The sequence below is a fragment of the Chaetodon auriga genome, chromosome 4 (genome assembly GCF_051107435.1).
Source record: "Chaetodon auriga isolate fChaAug3 chromosome 4, fChaAug3.hap1, whole genome shotgun sequence".
NCBI lineage: Eukaryota > Metazoa > Chordata > Actinopteri > Chaetodontiformes > Chaetodontidae > Chaetodon > Chaetodon auriga.
Genome location: NC_135077.1, coordinates 6,301,749 through 6,319,134, shown reverse-complemented (window position 1 = coordinate 6,319,134; position 17,386 = coordinate 6,301,749). Strand labels below are relative to the sequence as shown.

General features: G+C 41.5%; 2 protein-coding genes across 3 annotated transcripts in view; both read left to right on the top strand.

Annotated features, from left to right (window-relative positions):
* Nucleotides 1-10,912, top strand: part of LOC143319249 (E3 ubiquitin-protein ligase SMURF2-like) — a 60,494-nt gene extending 49,582 nt beyond the window's left edge. Inside the window, exons 12-20 of the mRNA XM_076728043.1 lie at nucleotides 1,147-1,360; nucleotides 3,407-3,510; nucleotides 3,627-3,741; nucleotides 4,029-4,207; nucleotides 4,939-5,076; nucleotides 5,300-5,420; nucleotides 5,582-5,783; nucleotides 6,364-6,439; nucleotides 6,582-10,912. Coding sequence (XP_076584158.1) covers nucleotides 1,147-1,360; nucleotides 3,407-3,510; nucleotides 3,627-3,741; nucleotides 4,029-4,207; nucleotides 4,939-5,076; nucleotides 5,300-5,420; nucleotides 5,582-5,783; nucleotides 6,364-6,439; nucleotides 6,582-6,681 — 1,249 coding nt within the window. The 3' untranslated portion in view covers nucleotides 6,682-10,912. The remainder of the gene's footprint in view (nucleotides 1-1,146; nucleotides 1,361-3,406; nucleotides 3,511-3,626; nucleotides 3,742-4,028; nucleotides 4,208-4,938; nucleotides 5,077-5,299; nucleotides 5,421-5,581; nucleotides 5,784-6,363; nucleotides 6,440-6,581) is intronic.
* Nucleotides 10,913-11,563: 651 nt separating this feature from the next.
* LOC143319765 (uncharacterized) lies at nucleotides 11,564-17,054 on the top strand. Of its 2 annotated transcripts, none has more exons than XM_076728967.1 (6): nucleotides 11,564-11,932; nucleotides 14,269-14,340; nucleotides 14,495-14,591; nucleotides 15,070-15,163; nucleotides 15,250-15,328; nucleotides 15,502-17,054. In XM_076728967.1, the coding sequence occupies exons 1-6, from the start codon at nucleotides 11,691-11,693 to the stop codon at nucleotides 15,755-15,757; spliced, it is 840 nt and encodes a 279-aa protein (XP_076585082.1). In that variant the 5' UTR covers nucleotides 11,564-11,690; the 3' UTR covers nucleotides 15,758-17,054. The 2 variants fall into 2 exon arrangements, with proteins under 2 accessions (XP_076585082.1, XP_076585083.1); XM_076728968.1 differs by lacking the exon at nucleotides 11,564-11,932 and adding an exon at nucleotides 13,819-14,121.
* The last annotated feature ends 332 nt before the right edge of the window (nucleotides 17,055-17,386 follow it).

Below are 17,386 nucleotides of genomic sequence, written 5' to 3'. Positions count from 1 at the left end.
ATGCAAATCTCAAAGGTTATTTTTTCAGTGCATGAAGTTACTTGCATTGATTGGCAGGGGGCCATTTTCGTCGCTTCCTCTTGTATGCATGCTGCTTATTTCTGGCTGTGGCTTAGGCGGTAGAGTGGTCGTCTACAGAGGAGGTCAGGAGGTCAGTGGTTCAATACCTGGCCTCGGCAGTCCATGTCGAAGTATCCTTTGGCAAGATACTGAACCCCAAAAACTGCCTCCGATGCTGTGTCATCGGTGTATGAATTCATATGTACGTCGCTTTGGATAAAAGCATCTGCCAAATGACTAATTGTAATTGTATGATCTGGCACCTGGTTGATACCTTTTTGTCAAGTTCAAAGGTTGCAGCCCGGTAGAGAGAAAATACATTGCCACACACTGCTAGTGGGTCATAAGTGATGATTGAGAGGGACTGCTGTTGTGTGAGTCTATACATGGTTTTTAAGAAAACCCTGCATACTATACCCTTTTAAAAGAGGAGGTGTTAGACTTGAAGATGAAATGTGTTATGGAGGAGGGCAAAGAGAGCACACCAACTTATCTGTTCAGCCTAGTTAGCCAGAGGCGCCAGCTACTCTTACACTACTCTCCTTTGTATATTTCGTCCCCTCTTTCTCTCTTTTCCTCTGTGCGTATCTCTTTCTCTCTGCTTACTTAGGGTTTATCTCTTTCTCCTTGTTATTCCTGGTGGTGATATTTACCAAATGTCTGGTCAAAGGCCCAGCCTGTCCACAGGTCTGGATCAGATTTACTCAGGGCTTAGGGCTCTGTTTAGTGCTCTTTGCTTTGAGAGGAGTGAGGAGGGTGAGGGTAGAGAGGGAATTTCTTACAAAACTCCCTCGTTCTGTGGTTAGTGGATATTTGAGATGGAGAGGCTGGGGAATTCCCTACAGGACATGTCCCTCTTTCTTCTATCTTTGTGTAAATCTGTTTCCTCCACTGAAGTCAAAGCAATGCACAAGAAAAATCATAATATGACTATGACCATGTGACAGCTGCAAGCCACCAAATGGAAACTGGGAAAGAGCACCTCAGGACAGACTGTTTAATGCTGCTGTTTAAAGGAATGCTGTATCATACTGACGTGTGTACTGTTCATCTTCCATCTCTCCTTCAACCGCATTGTCCCGCCAGTCATCCGACTCAGTTGAAGGACCAGGGTGTTCCTGGGGCACCTCAGCAACCTCTGTCCCCAGCCCAGCTGCCTGAAGAGGCTGAGTGCCTAACAGTGCCCAAATACAAGAGAGACCTGGTGCAGAAGTTGAAGATCCTGCGGCAGGAACTTTCTCAGCAACAACCCCAGGCTGGCCACTGCCGCATCGAGGTCTGCCGTGAGGAGATATTTGAGGTAACAAAAAAAAAGCAAACAACTGCACACCCGAATAGAGGACGTGAGCAATGCACTTGTTATAGTAGCCTATTGTTGTTTGGAAAACTGCAAGAAGAACACAAACAGAACTTTTCTTTATGTTTGTAGATCATGGACCATCATGACCTTGAAGCTGTGTTTGAATTAGGAGGAGTGCACATGTTCAGCCAGAAAAATAGTCTTGATACTCGTCAAACCATGAAAGAGAACACTTGGTTGACGGTTGAAGGGCATTTGAGCACAGCTGCAAACGCATGCACATAAATGAATGCATAACACAGAATTTACCATGAATTAGTGTAATGTGCATTGACAGTGTGTTCTTAAAATTCATCATCTGGCATTCAAAGCATCACATGATGACATGCAAGCTCTGAAAACAAAAGCTCACAAAGCACAGATCTTTGCATTTTTACTGGCATTTTTTCCACCTTATTTACGATGTGCACCAGAAAAGGGCCCAGGGCAGAACAGAACCAGTACTCGGAACTTCTTAACAGTTTCCAGGGAAAAGCAGAACAGAAAGACCTTCACAACACCACAAAAAACTTTGTCTCTGTTACTTTTCTTCTCCTCCTCTGTCTTTCTCTTGCTCTCCCAATCATTTGTTCTACCAAGGCAAGGCATTCTTTCTGGATGATTTCAGCAGCTAAAGAGATTGGGAGGGGGGGAGCGGGTGAGGAAAGGAGCTAAGGCAGCAGTGGCAAGTATTCAGGGCCAGACATAACTTCATAACTACAAGTTGAGCAATGAAAAATATGACTTCATCTTCCTTCGACGTGACAGCTGTGGAAGGGGAAAGTTAAGTGTGAAAACCAGCCCTGCAGATCCACGTGAGGTTTTCATACAGGAACCAGTGCTGCAGTTCACCGCTGGCACTGTGTGCACATACTTACAATGGTTCCAGTCTGGTTTCCCATCTACACAAGTTCTGTGCCACAGGTTCACATGTGATTAACACTAATCAAGTCACTCAGTGTACGTTCCAACACTCATTGAATGGAGGTTTCCAATGTTCTGGACACTCTGCGCACAAATATTTTTGCTCACCAACATGTTCGATAACTCGAGTTTAGAGTGTCTGAAACGTGTGTTTAATAGCGTCTTACAGCCGACTCTGTGCAGCCTCGCTCTGTCATGCTTACACAGTTGCAGCAGTGCTGTTGCGGCACAGTATTGTTTACTGTGGCACAGACTCTGATTCTTTGGACTCCTCTCAGAGGACAGACAGGGACATGACATGACTCTTACGTAATGTAAAAAGAAAACGCACAGACTATTTGTTTAACTGGAGGGAGGGGTACAAGAGGAGAGGCAAGGACAGAATTATTGGGATGCACTGGCATCGATTTATCGTCTTTAAAGCAATGCTGTAAGACCTGAGTCTGCCCCAAATGTGCAGCATTCATATGAACATGAGCCCTTGCACAGCCTGAGTATATCAGTATTGTCAGGCCCAGTTAGATTCAAGCTGTGTTGCACATGTGTACTGCAGGAATCCTTGTAAGTATTAATACTGCTACTAGCTGCTTGATCTCAGTGGCGCCTGATTTAGCAGTTTTTCACTCTGCATCATTTCTGAATGCTAATAACATAAGATTGTGCCACTGGGTTTTTTTGCCCCCCTGAAACTTGCCAAGCCCTGATTGGAAAGAGGAAATCTGTGTATATTTCTCCTGAACACATCAACTCCGTCATGTTAACCTTCATAGTTGCATAATCAAAGCACAAAGTACACACCGTGAGAACCCGTATATCTGAAAGAGTGTGTTGGTCCCATAACAATCTAGGGTCTGTTGAAGTGACACTGCCACACACACACAGCAGCAAACCTCCAAAGTTATTATTTGCTATTTTCCAATCATCCCAGGGTTTAGTACTGTCCTTCAGATTATATTGTTGAGTAATGTCCTTTGATACTAAAGCCGGTCTTGTCTGTTCAGTGTTGTATTAAGTTTGCTGTGTGTGTGTGTGTGTGTGTGTGTGTGTGTGTGTGTGTGTGTGTGTGTGTGTGTTGGATTGCAGGAGTCCTACCGGCAGGTGATGAAGATGCGTCCAAAGGACCTCTGGAAAAGACTGATGATCAAATTCAGAGGAGAAGAGGGACTGGACTATGGCGGCGTGGCAAGGTAGTTAATGATCGGTTTGTTTTTCTGCTCTGGATTTAAATGTCAGCATTTTTTTTTCATACTTGTTTGAGCATTATTTTAAAGCACATATTTGAATCTGTGTGTCTGTGTTTTAGAGAATGGTTATACCTGCTGTCCCACGAGATGCTGAACCCTTACTACGGCCTGTTCCAGTACTCCAGAGACGACATCTACACCCTACAGATTAACCCAGACTCTGCTGTCAACCCTGTAGGAATTATTTAGTTTTATAGTTGTATGTAACTTCTAACAGCCGTGATAATAGGCTATGCATCCAGACAGTCATCAGACACAGACAGAAACTAGACATTTCTTTCTATTCGTCTCTGGACTAATTTCATCTTTCACATGACATCATGGAAAAAATGTATAGTATGTGTGTGTGTGTGTGTGTGTGTGTGTGTGTGTGTGTGTGTGTGTGTGTGTATATGAGATGATATAAAACTGGTATGATACAACGGAAAGCCTTCATACTAACACCCCTGTTTAATGTGCAGGAGCACCTGTCATACTTCCACTTCGTGGGCCGCATCATGGGCATGGCGGTGTTCCATGGCCACTACATTGACGGAGGCTTCACTCTGCCCTTCTACAAGCAGCTGCTGGGCAAACCAATCACGCTGGACGACATGGAGTCGGTCGACCCAGACCTCCACAACAGCCTTGTCTGGATCCTGTAAGACTTCTGTTTTTTTTTTGGTTTCCAAGCAACTCATAGTTAGATGAAACACATATATTGGTGTTAGTAACACTAAACCCTTAAGCAGTTTTTTTTTCAAACTGTAGAAATAATGCTTATCCCTTGCACCTGTAACTGAATACTGGTGTGTAGTAGACTATTGGTGCACACCCAAACTTGACCAGTCTGTCCTCAGCTTTCTAATGACAGTGGCGCCCTCTGCTGCCAGTTAAGATGATGACATCTGATCTCAAATATGAACATTCTTGCTGGTTTATGTGTTCTCCTGCACGTTTTGACTCAGTGTTGAGGTACTTTGATGAATGAGTGTTTTCTGTTGGAAGATGCTGAGTTGATCTTCTCTTCATTAAACCACAAACTTCTTACTCGTGATGATGTCGTCCACTCTTATGTCTATGAACTGGTCATCTCTGCTGAGCGATCTCTCACCATGTCAATGTTGTGGATAATCAATGCTGCTTTTTTTAAATTGACAAAAGAATTAATAACAGCACATGAAATAAAGTCATGAAAACTGAACAGCAGATCAGCTGCCAAAAATAACCACAATAAAACACACAGGCCGTGCACTGAGGATGTTAAGTGCAGATTACTGGTGTTTTATTTTTGTTGGACCAAATCCTGAGAATTAATTTCTGCAGACGCTGTTAGGTGGTTCCTGTTGTTATGCACCTTCTTCTCTCTAACCTGCCCTCCCTCCTCTTCAGGGACAATGACATCACTGGTGTCCTGGACCACACTTTCTGTGTAGAGCACAATGCTTATGGAGAAATCATCCAGCATGAGCTCAAACCCAACGGCAAGAGCATCCCCGTCTCAGAGGACACCAAGAAGGAGTATGTCAGGTATGGAGGGGCATGCACACACAAAGAGGAGAATGTAACAACAACATGCAGTCAGCAAGTACCAGATTTGTTTTCACACCACATTTCTGTGGCAGTCCAGTCTGTCGTATTGTCAGTAGTTCAGTGTTACAACAATGACTCTCTATTTTCACTCCCTCAAGTGTTAAAACTGACAGACTCCCTCGCTGTTTCTTCCTCTTCCTTCCTCTCATATTCTCTGCAGGTTGTACGTGAACTGGCGTTTCCTGCATGGCATCGAGGCTCAGTTTCTGGCCCTGCAGAAGGGCTTCAATGAGGTTATTCCTCAACACCTGCTCAAGTCGTTCGATGAGAAAGAACTGGAGGTACAAGAGAAGAACTATTTCAGAATCAGAGTGATCCAGTTACAGTCACAGTTACCTCCAGCAATGATATGTTCTAAAATATAATAGTTTCTTCATGTAGACTTTTGTGGTATAGTAATTTTGGCTAGTGTTTAAGTGTATGTCTCCCTCTCTGCCCTCAGCTGATAGTGTGTGGCCTGGGAAAGATCGACATCTCTGACTGGAAGTCCAACACCCGTCTGAAGCACTGCACCCCCGACAGCAACATCGTCAAGTGGTTTTGGAAAGCCGTGGAGTCGTTTGACGAGGAGAGGAGGGCCCGGCTGCTGCAGTTTGTCACGGGCTCATCCAGAGTCCCGCTGCAAGGCTTCAAGGCTTTACAGGGTATGTTTCTGGCTCTGTGTGTGTGTTAGACTGTTCCTCAGATCTGTTTCCAGTTCTCATGGTTTTCTCACTGAGAGCAGAGGTCCTGCTCCACATTTGGGTTTGGCTTCTATTCTCACTGAGGGGATTTTTTGTAAGAAACTTTGAAATGTGATGCTGTTTTCTGTCCATGTTCTAAAAGAAATGCTTATCAGCTACTGTACCCGCTAATAAAGTTTGATGACTTCATATTCAACAAAAGTAAAAGACTGCTTATAATTTAGCACTGGGAAATTGCAGCTCCCAGGCTTTGACAACCATTATGTGGATGAGACTGATGACATGTATTATTGATTATGCTGTTAAATGTTAAGAAAATAATTGACTTAATCTTGGCTGTTATGACGTGCCCACAATTCTGAAAATTTCAGGAGCATGTTTTAGTTTTTTTTTTTTTTTTTTTTCCCCAAAAACCCAGTGAAAGATATCATCTGAGCAGAGGCTGGATTAGAAAAGGGTCCGGACTTTATTAGTCGAGATTATAGTGAGACATTTGATGCTGAACTGCACCTGACAGATCATGTTTGTGTTGTGACTGCAGGTGCTGCAGGGCCCAGACTCTTCACCATTCATCAGATCGATGCAAACACCAACAACCTGCCCAAAGCGCATACCTGGTGTGTGTCTCATACACCTGCAGACGTACACACATTTGCATGCAGATAACATGCACACACTTATGATCACTACAATGGAAAACAATACCTTTCAACCTCTCGTGGCGTCACTCACATGAACTCATTCTCTCATTCTCTCCAGCTTCAATCGGATTGACATTCCACCCTACGAGAGCTATGACAAGCTGTATGACAAGCTGCTGACGGCGATCGAGGAGACCTGTGGCTTTGCAGTGGAATGAGAGACACATTGGAGTGTGTGTTTGTGTGTGAACATGTGTAGTTGTGCGCAGGAGTCTAGACTATTCTCGTCACTGCAACGTGCCGACAGGCTCATTAAGAGCCTGATATGTGTGTCTTCGACCAGCCTGCAGTCTTCCTCTTCTCTCACCGCTCTCCACGTCCTCCCCTTACGGATATCTGTTTGAACAGCTGCTAGAGAGTCATCCCCTGCCATTTATTTGCAGTCATTTATTTGTTTTTTGTTTTGTTTTGGTGTAGTTTGTGTGAAATACAGAGAGCAAATTAAGAGCTGCAGCATTTCTTTCAACAGCTGTGAGTTTGCGTTCAGAAGAAGAAACTGTCCAGTCATCTCACGTAAAATCTCATCAAATCAGGAAGCAGTTCATCAACTTAAAATTCAACAAATTACAGAAGTGTTTCTTTTAAAAACTCTCCCTAGACATTTGAGAACAGTGTCACTGTTTCGTGTGGCAGTTTGAACTGTTTGAATTGATCCTTGTCATGCTACTGAATCTTGAACACTGCAGGTAGCCATTGTCTTGCCCTTTGTAGCCTTCTTAACCTCAACCAGTACACCCTCCGATCCTCATGGCTGCAGAGTTAGTGTGCTTCATCTTCTGGAGCGCCACAAATTCATCCTACCTCAGTGTGTGAAGCTTTGATATTTGAAGGGTTTCATTCCAAAATGCTACGTTTTCTCTTTCGGAAAGTTAATTTAATTCAAGTTCAGACCAGCGAATCCTTAGTTTTTACTGTGCGGTTTGTTTAATTGTCATACCAGGAGTCAATTTGTAACAGTAAAACCATATAATTGAAATTGTGGGAACATCATTTTGAAATGGAACTCACACAGAGTGACGTGGATGTGGGTCTGATGTTTTGTGGCGTTTTTTGGAGTCGAGCTTGTGGTGGCTTGTTGAAAGCTGAGGGACGGACTCTGGAGGAAGAACCTTAATTTTTCCCCTTAATCACTGCAGTGCGGCCACAGCTCTTGTAAATGTGTGTCTGTATGTTTCTGCATGTGTATACAATTGTGCGCTTGTATGTGAGGAAGGTCGACATGTTGTAGATGAATTCTCCATCACCTCTACAAGCACAGCATCCTGTATATGAAGCTGCAGGGCTGATTGAACCTCACTTTCTGAGCCTGGTTCGTCTTCCTTTTCTCTCATTTACACATTTGCCTCCAGCAGTTACAAAGTATGCATGTTTTTATTTTTTTTTTTATTTTACCCAACCCAGCATAACCCAGCACACTTCCTGTCAGTTTATATGTGAAAAGGGCACAACTGTCCGTGGGACCAGGCTTGATAAGGAGCTATTCAAAAAGCAGGCGTTTATTTTCAGTCACATCATCAGTTAAAAAGGCAGAAGTCCTTCTTTTTGTCTGTCTTGTCACTTTAGAGCACTTTACAAACTGAGCAGTGATGGCAGGAGTGCTTTCTTCACATTAGATTAAAATATATCATGTTTTATTTGCTATATGACTACATTAGAAATATAGAGTAAAAAGTATCTATACACCTGTAATTTTTGAGTATATATGTACAAATACATAGCTATTTTGTATATTGTTGCTTGTTCTTTTTTGTTCAATTTAAATGCAAGCATGTTGGTGTCTGTCACAGACCTCTTTGCATTCTCAGGTGAAGTTGTCTATTTTTTTTTTTTTTTTAAAACATTTATTTGGCTAGCATGAGAGGAGGAGTAAAACTGGTTTTAATGGGAACTATATTTCAGAGGCCCTGTCTTTAAACCCATGTCACAGTTGGCAGTTTAAAGTGATCTTTTCTTTTGGTCAATCACTTTCACATATTTACACACACATACCTTCATAGGAGAACACGAATGGCCGTACTTGCTGTTCTGGAGGTCTGTGTCACCACCGAATGCCAAACAGCACAGACAACAATATTATTTCACATGCATGGAGGGGAAATGGACTGAGTGCTGATGGTGGCCTCAAATCCTCAGAGCTGCAGATGTTGAACATTGACTGCTGCTTTCCTCCTGGGTGCTACAAGGTGAAAATGTTAAACCAAAATGAGAAGTTACTAAAAAGCAGAGGCAGCAGTGAGGAGCACCACCATCACCAGAGTCTCCATCCAAAGAAAACCCTCTGCATGAGTGGATGCTTGAGAGATAAAGCCTGTTTATTTGCATAATTATTACTCTTAGAAAGAAAATCAGTCAAATGTTTTTTTTTTTTTTCATGTGTACAGTTGAAGTCGGATGTTTACATAGACTTAGGTTGAAGTCATTAAAGCTCATTTTTAACTCTTCTACAGATTCCGTGTTAGTAAACTGTTGTTTGTTAGGACATCTACTTTGTGCATGACACAAGTAGTTTCTCCAACAGCTGCTAACAGATGATTTCACTTAGAATTCACTGTATCACAATTCCAGTGGGTCAAATGTTTACGTACATAAAGTTGACTGTGCCTTTAAAAAAAGAAAACGATGTGATGGCTTTACATGCTTCAGACTGACTACCTGTTATATATTCAGGCTGACCTTCAAACTCAGTGCTTCTTTCTTCATCATGGGAAAATCGAAAGAAAAAAAAAAGTGACCCTCCACAAGTCTGGTTCATCCTTTGGGAGCAATTTCCAAACAGTTGAGGGAACTTTGCTCATTTGTACAAACAAAAGTGCGCAGCTGTAAACACCACTCGAGATATCAGCCAGGAAGTTCAAGCTTGGTCACAAATGAGTTTTCCAAATGGGCAATGAGCCCCAGCGTACTTCCAAAGTTGTGGCCAAGTGTCAACAAAGTCAAGGTATTGGAGTGGCCTTCACCAAGCCCTGACCTCAGTCAGATAGAAGGTTTCTGAGCAGAAGTGAAAAAGTGTGTGTGAGCAGGGTGGCCTACAAACCTGATTCAGTCACAGCAGTCCTGTCAGGAAAGGGCCAAACTCCAGACGCTTCTGGAAGGCTAGATGACACATCTGACCAAAGTTCAGAAATTTAAAGGCAATGCTACCAAATGCTAAGTTTCAGTAAACTTCTGACCCACTGGGGATGTGATGAAAGAATTAAAGGCTGAAATAAATCATTCTCTTGACTATTATTCTGACGTTTCACACTCTTGAAAGAAAGTAGTGATTCTAACCATTCTGAGGCAGGTTATGTTTACTCGAGTTAAATGTCAGGAAATGTGAAAAAAACGTAGATTAACTTGTGTCAGGTGTATGAAAACGTCCGACTTAAACTGTATTCTGCCTGCATTTCCTTGTAACCATCAACAGTTTTTTCGCTTTAAGGTAACAAACTGTTGGTTACTAGCTGGTACTCAAAGTGTTTTTTTTTTTTTTTTTCCTTTTATGATCATTAGACAAAACAGACAAAATGAACTACATTGAAATGATCATCTTTGTACAGTTACAGAGGATTTATTTGATTTTTCCTTTGATAAGCTGACTCAAGAGGCAGAAACAAAAAATGCATTACAAGTTTGTTTGCACACGTTATGCATACTTGGGCTCCAAGTTATAATCAGACACTTCCTTCTATTTACCAAATAGTCGATGGGCTAATTTTTTTAATGTAGATATGCACACATGTATGTTGTCCAGTGCACACAGTCCACTTCTGCTCTTCGTTACTTTTTGTAAGCACCGAGTTTTCTGGCTGGTTCAGTCTGTAGTGCAAAAGTTGTCGGGGTTGAGTGCTTCCAGATGAAGGGAAATCCCACTTTTCCCCATTTAAGCAGCCAGATTGGTTAGACATCCTTGATCGTTTTGCAGGCCATTATTCATTTTTTCAAGGTTTCAACATTCAAGGAGATTTTTGTCTACTCTGATCTGCCGAATCTAAGTGAATAAATCAAAGGCCACTTTTGGTGAAGATGATGGACTTTAATAATGGTTAATTGGTTGCAAAATACAACAAGCTCCCCAGTACAAATACAGGTTTATGTGCAAATTCTTGTGTGTGTGTGTGCGTGTGTCTGTGTGTGTGTAAATGACTGTTGACTGAATTCAGTTAAAAAAAATCTTAGTTTTTTTTTAACTGCACCATATTTTATTTCTTTTGATTTCCTATCTGTTTTTGTATTTATTATTACAGCGTATGTGCTCATAGTTTTTCACATCAGCTGCTCTGTGAGCTTGTAACTGACACCTGTACATAAGGACAATAAAGAAGCAATGTAATACACTTCTTGTACCCTTGCAGAAAGCTGAGCAATAAAACTATGCTGTTTGGACCTCACAGCATTATGTTTTATAGAGCCATGTGTGTTAACGTCTTCTTTTCCTACTAATGCTTAACGGAGACGAGGGAAAGCCTCAGGCAATTTACTGATTTCCAAGTTTTCTGAATTATTCGTTACTGAAAGTGGAAATTACACTGAACCAAGCTTATTGATTTTTATCAATCTGCTGCAGGAAATGTTTAAAATAAAAATACCCCATTGTAAGTAGCTAAAGGTAGTTATATAAAAGTACATAACTATTATCAAGTTTTTTAAAAAAAGGTCTGGAAGTTATAATATATTCTGTTATTGTACTGTTATTTACTGATGCATCACAGAGTAGGCAGTGTGTTAAGAGCTAATTCATTTGGCCTTCTGTTTTCTGCATCATAGGTTTTGATAGTAAAGTAAGTAGTATATCTGATATATTGTAGAACAGACGGATAAAGGAGCATGACATGGAAATACTCAAGTATTTTGCACAATATAGTGGTATTTTGAATATCACAAAATTGTGTAATTGAGTAAAATTTCTTAATTTACACCAGTACATTCAAGTACGATAACTACTTATTTTTAGCATCATTTTATCGTTTAGGTATTTTATTTAAAGAGACGTATCTGTGGGTTACCTTTGTCTGTTAAGCGATACATGTTTCATTAAAGTTTAAAAAAAAAAACAAAAAAAAAAACGTCCTGACTTACGGCAGACGGGGGCAACCAAAAAGTCAACACAGGAAGAAAAGAGCTTCAGTTTAGCGTTTGTTTGTAGCCTTAATTCATCATGTTTCAGACACAAGACAGCACCGTATAAATGGTGAAAATGGAAGACTGTGAAGGCGCAGAGGAAAATGCTTCACTGACTCCTCCTGAACCCTTTGTAAAGAAGCCGAAGAAGCCCCTGTCGGAGGAGGCCAGGCGAGTGAAGAGGGAGAATGACAGACAGCGAGGGAGGACCAGAGTAAACCTGGGGCCAGCGTACAGTGCCTGGAAGAAACTGCGGGACAAGAATGGCTTCAAAACCGACGCTGAGATGGCTTTCTTCCTCATCAACATGTAAGTAAAATACTACAAAGGCTACAAACATATCTATGGGTTTCTCCGACATGTTTCAGACGACTCCTTCTCACAATAGACTGATGTAAAGAGATCTGAGAGGTGTTTGAAAATTACCGGATAAACCGGAGTTAAAGTGAATCTAATCCGACACACTCTTTGTTAAAGTCGGCCAGCTGTCCGCTGTATGTGAGCTAAAAGCCCAATCCGGTGTCCGTAGGCAGCTCCGGCTCTGTGAAAGGGAAAGAAACAAAGTGGCTCGGGCCGAGACACACAACACTATTCCAGCCAATCAGCAACAGGGGGCGTCAGTGCTCGTGCACAGGCCAAAGGGAAGGGGAGGGGGCGGGAGAAGGATGGTAAAGGTAGCACATGCTAACATGGTGAACACGACAACATAAACGTGTTGTCAAGAAGAAGAGATGGCAGAGAAACAGCCAAAGAGAAGAAGATCAGAAGAAGAAAAACGGAAAAAGAAGGGCTACGACCAGGTGAGGGCTAAGAGCCGCGTGAACATCGGCGAGGCTTTCCAACAGTGGAGAGACCTCTGACGACGGATGCACAGGTTGCTCAGTTTCTGCTCGACCGGTGGGTGACATTAGTTTTGCTGTTTCACAGAGCAGTGGGTCAGTATCTGTTTGCTTGGCTGTGGAGTGACAGTGTCAACCATCTTCCTCCAGTATGGCCGACTCCACTTTAAACGTTACCTGAGTAAATCAGGTTGGAGTGTGTGACCCAGGTGATTTAAATACTGAGGTTGTGGTGGAAGTAATTTAAGTGAAGTTAGTTTACTCAGACTTTATCTGCTTCATTACAGGTTAAGTACAAGAGTATTTAACCAATTTTCTCCTTTAACACCACTACAGATAGAAGGGAAATTTACTTTTTACTCCACCGTGTTTATTGCTGTGTTTACGAATCTATCAGTTAATCAGCTTGATGACTTTAATCTGTAATTCCACATAAGTATTAGTAAACCAGTAATAAGTTTGTACAATAATGTATATTTCCTAAAGAGGCCGTCCTGCATAAATCAGTTCTTTTCATTTTGACACTTAAAGTACATTTTGATTATAACATTTCTGTACTTTTACATAAATCCAATTTGAAATGCTGGACTTATTTATTATTATTTTAATAGATTGGTGTGGTATTCAAGTTTGTAGATCTTTTACTGAAGTGTAAGCACCAGTGCTTCAATGTGAATATACTCTGTCACAGGTAAAAATCCTTAGTTTAAAGTGAAGTTACACAAAGCAGCAAAATGTACTCTTAGGTGTCAAAGTACTCATGAGGCAGCAGACTGGCCTTTGTAAGTGGAATTAGATTATGATTCATGCTGTAGCTGTATACTCTTGAGTATTATGACCAATGCATCACTTTATATCAGTTCATTTTGGGTTTTACATAAAATCCAGTAAGCGATTTTAGGAGGGATGACTGATAAAATCTAATTCTGCTGTAGTATCTAGTTACCACAGCTGATGTATAAATGTACTATAAAACGTGTAGTGGAGTAGAAGCAGAATGCAGTAAAAGTCGGCAAGTAAAGTACAAATACCTGATAATATACTTAAGAGCAGTTCTTATGTAAATATGCTTAGTTACTTTTCACCACTGGAAAATGTTGCGGTTGTTGGTAACTTTTCTGTCTTTCACTCGCTTCCAAAACAAATGCACGCGCTAGCCAGTTCAAGCTCTTCACGTCACGAGGCGATGGTGCTCATGGGAAATGTATTCTCATGTTGGGGCGCCAAACTCAACACAAAACAAAAGTTCCTTTTAGCTGCTTTCAGAAATGCCACATATCCGTCCAATTCAAGTCCGCCATTGAATTATCAGCAGTGCAGTTGTATTTATTATGTTATTTAGTGTTTCAACATGTTATATAACTCTGTAATTCAGTGTCAGACTCTGTGAGCGGATCTGAAACCCGGCGCACCGGATGTGACGTTACGATGCGGGAAAACAAATATGGCGCCTGGAGCTCCCCAGAAATCAGTCACTGCACACTTCGTGAAAAAGAAGAGGGTGAGATCAGAAGAAGGCCAGCGAGCAAAACGAGAAAGTGACAAACGGCGCAGTAAGTCAAGAATAACCATCGGCGCGGCAATTACAAAGTGGCGACAAGTTAAGAAGCAATGTGGTGTTAAAACGGACTCAAAGATGGCTTTTATTCTGCTGGACAGGTAGGGCAGGTCTGTATCGGCGTAACTGACTATAATGTGAAATGCAACTAACGCCAGTGTAGTTTACTGAGGTGTCTTTTCATAGATGTTACTGTAGTCACTGGCCGTGGGAATTAACCAGCGAGCTGCCATGTTTTATGACCGTAGTTATCTTCGGACCAAGGCGGAGAATCGCCCTGAACGTCCAGCGCTCGACAGAAGTTCTTCAACTGAAACCTGGTGAGAAGGCCTGTGTGTGAACGTGCTGGATCTGCCAGTTTTAGTGCTGAAATAACGACCAATAATAGCCTAACATGTTAATCCCACAGCCTGCTGAAGTGCACACATGTGAAGGTAAAACTTTACCCCGGTGCTTCTTTGTGTGTTTCTGCAGTGAAAGTGTGCATTACGAATACCCCTTTATGATGAGTTCACCCAATGAGCGGGAGGCTTGTGCTGCTCCTTCAGTCCACTCATCTGAAAATGGAAAGGTAAATACGACTGAGCTGGAACAATTAGTCGCTTCATCCACCAACAGGACTCACTGTGAACTCAAAAGCTTTGGTTTTTGATCGCTGCTCAGTCAAACCAAGTAGTTTGAATACATCTCTGAACATTGTGTGATCTTGTGTTGGTCATTTTCTGATATTTTACAGTTTAAACCATTTATCAATTTATCAAAAACCAACAACAACAATCAGATTAATTAATAATGAGAACTGCTGCTGCCATGTTTTTTTAGTTCTTGTAAAGATTTGAGGCAAAATATCCTTCTCAATCTCAGTGCTGGTGTCTATGTCTGCAGAGATCCTTCAGGGATCTGTCTGTATTTTCTTAGTTTGCTGTAGTCAGGATTTTTCTGAGCATTAACCTTGGGGCAGTGGGTGTGAAGCGTGGGAGGAGCAGCCTGCTGCCTCTACCTAATTGTTGCTTGCTGATAAGTTTTTTTTTTCCTTGTCCTAATTGAAGGAGTCAGGGAAAAAAGATGCTGCATGTCAAAGATTGAAAAGTCAAGATGAGTGGGTGACAAGCAACCAGTCGGAAAATAAAGAAAATCTTGAAGGTGAGTCGTCTTCACATCAGCACAGTCAAAAATCAAAGGGACAAGTGAAGTAATAACTGATATGTTTAAAATGAATCTTCACACAGATTCAAAAGAAGACAAGGATGATGAATTCAGCACCTCATTAAGTGTAGGAGACGGACACTACCTGGTGGATTTGGGGAGGTATGCTGTCGTTCATATCAATAACCACAATCCAATTTGAGGCTTTTGTTGATGAATGTCATCCCCAGCTTTACACATACACGTATTATTATTATAACAATACTGTTTTCACTGAACTAATGTCAAAACCAGAACTAGCCATTCTATTCACGCATATTTTCTGATTACCTCAGCTCTTCGGAGTTCATCGTCGATGAAGAGTGCATCCTTCAGCTGTTCAAGTCGTGCCGGGAATGCAACAGACAGTGTACAGTCAGAAAACAAGTCAAAGGACTAAAGCTCGTGGTTCACCAGGCGTGCTGTTTCTGTCAGAGCCGCTGTAAATGGACTAACCTGCCAGATGACGATGGCGATTTCCAGGTAAATGGAAAAGAAGCAGCACATGAACAGACCAACTCAGCAATGCCACCAAGCAGAATTACTAGTTGAGCTTGTGTCATGTCTGAAATGATGCTCCAAGCAAATCGTGGCTGTGCTGAAGTAACAATGAACCAGGAATATGCTCCAGTTTTTTTTTGTTTTTTTTTAACGATACAGTGGACTGGGCAGCTGGACTTGTGGTTACTGTGCTGCCTTTGTGGATTTTGTCTGTCTCTTTCTGGAATATCACAAAGCTGTCATCAACATCTCTGTATGCGTTTATTTCCTGACGCCATCACACACATCAAAGACTCATCTGATGCAAGCGAGAGCGAGGTTATCTCACCTTGCTAATAACATCCTGCACACCACAGCCGAGGGAGAAGAGAGAATACTTGGTTTTAATTGGCAGGTAAGAGAGATTTAGTGAACAGTCAAGTAGCTGTCGGTAGTCAGGAGTGAAGCTGTAGCCTCAAAACAACACAAGTGAACAATGATTGTAATGGCAAAGACCCCGAGAAAACCTTTTTTTGGGGGTCAGATTTCTTACTTCAAAAGGTAATTAATCTGATTATTTTCCATCCTTGTGCCAATATGTATTTTCACAATACACATTTTCTAAAACAAGGATTGTTAAATTTTCAGGCGATTTTTGAACAATGTGACTCACCCTTTTCACTGACTGCGTTTACATGCACAAAATATTCTGGTTTTTGTCCTTATCTTACCTTAAAAGACCATATTCCTATTAAGCTGTTTACATATGAATATGCTGAATAACATCTGTATATCCCGTGTGTCTTAGTCGAAAAATTTTTCATTTGGAAAATCCAACCAGAATACGCTGTTTACATGACCTGCATCAAATTATTGTCATATATAATAGCGGAATATTACTGTGCATGTAAACATGGTCAGTGTTGGTGGTTAGATTCAAGACCCTGTTTGCACCTGCCATTAATATGTGGTCTGTATCTGGATAATCCTGTCTGAATTTGCAAAAAAATTGCATGCAGGAAGTATTGTGATTTCAACAAAGTGTCACTGCTGTCTGCCCAGCAAGCTGAAAGGTCACTAAACTCCGTCTCTTCCTGCTGTCTTAAGCAGCCCTATTGAAAGCTACAAACAGTAGCAGTAGCTTTCTTTGACCTGGGACACACCATGTTTCTGGACAAGTCAGCCTTTACTAATGTGCATATTGAGATCTGATCACTTTGTGGGTAGAATGAGATAACAAGAACACTAATACTGGGTATGGACAGATCACATGTTTATATCTGGTGTAGATGGGGCCCAAACTTAAAGCTGCCAGTTAAACCACAAACACTCAACATTTGAGCTGAGATGATTTAAAAATGGATAACCAGTTCTGTTTTCCTGTCCGATTCAAGCATTATATGATCAGAATACCTTGTCTTATCATCTGAGGCTCAGCTGCAGCAAATCTGAAACTAGCATTCAGTTAGTACAGGTAAACCTCAGTGCAGAGTGTTTTTTTTTTTTTTTTTTTTGCAGATGTCCCTGTTCAATAAAGATTTGATCTTCACACCTCATGAATTTGAAATGTCAGCTGCCTTCACATTATTCTGCCATGGTACAGACAGAATGGCCTCTTTACAGGGTCTGTTCAGTGAAGTGTATTACTACTATCAGCCTTAAACTGGAACAAAATGCCAAAACACCTCGAGCAAATAATTT

Bases quoted from the DNA above. Each gene is read 5' to 3' on its own strand.
- LOC143319765 (XM_076728967.1), top strand. From the start codon at position 11,691: ATGGTGAAAATGGAAGACTGTGAAGGCGCAGAGGAAAATGCTTCACTG. The intron at 14,592-15,069 runs GTAAATACGACT...TCCTAATTGAAG, and splicing joins ACTCATCTGAAAATGGAAAG to GAGTCAGGGAAAAAAGATGC. The intron at 15,164-15,249 runs GTGAGTCGTCTT...ATCTTCACACAG, and splicing joins AAATAAAGAAAATCTTGAAG to ATTCAAAAGAAGACAAGGAT.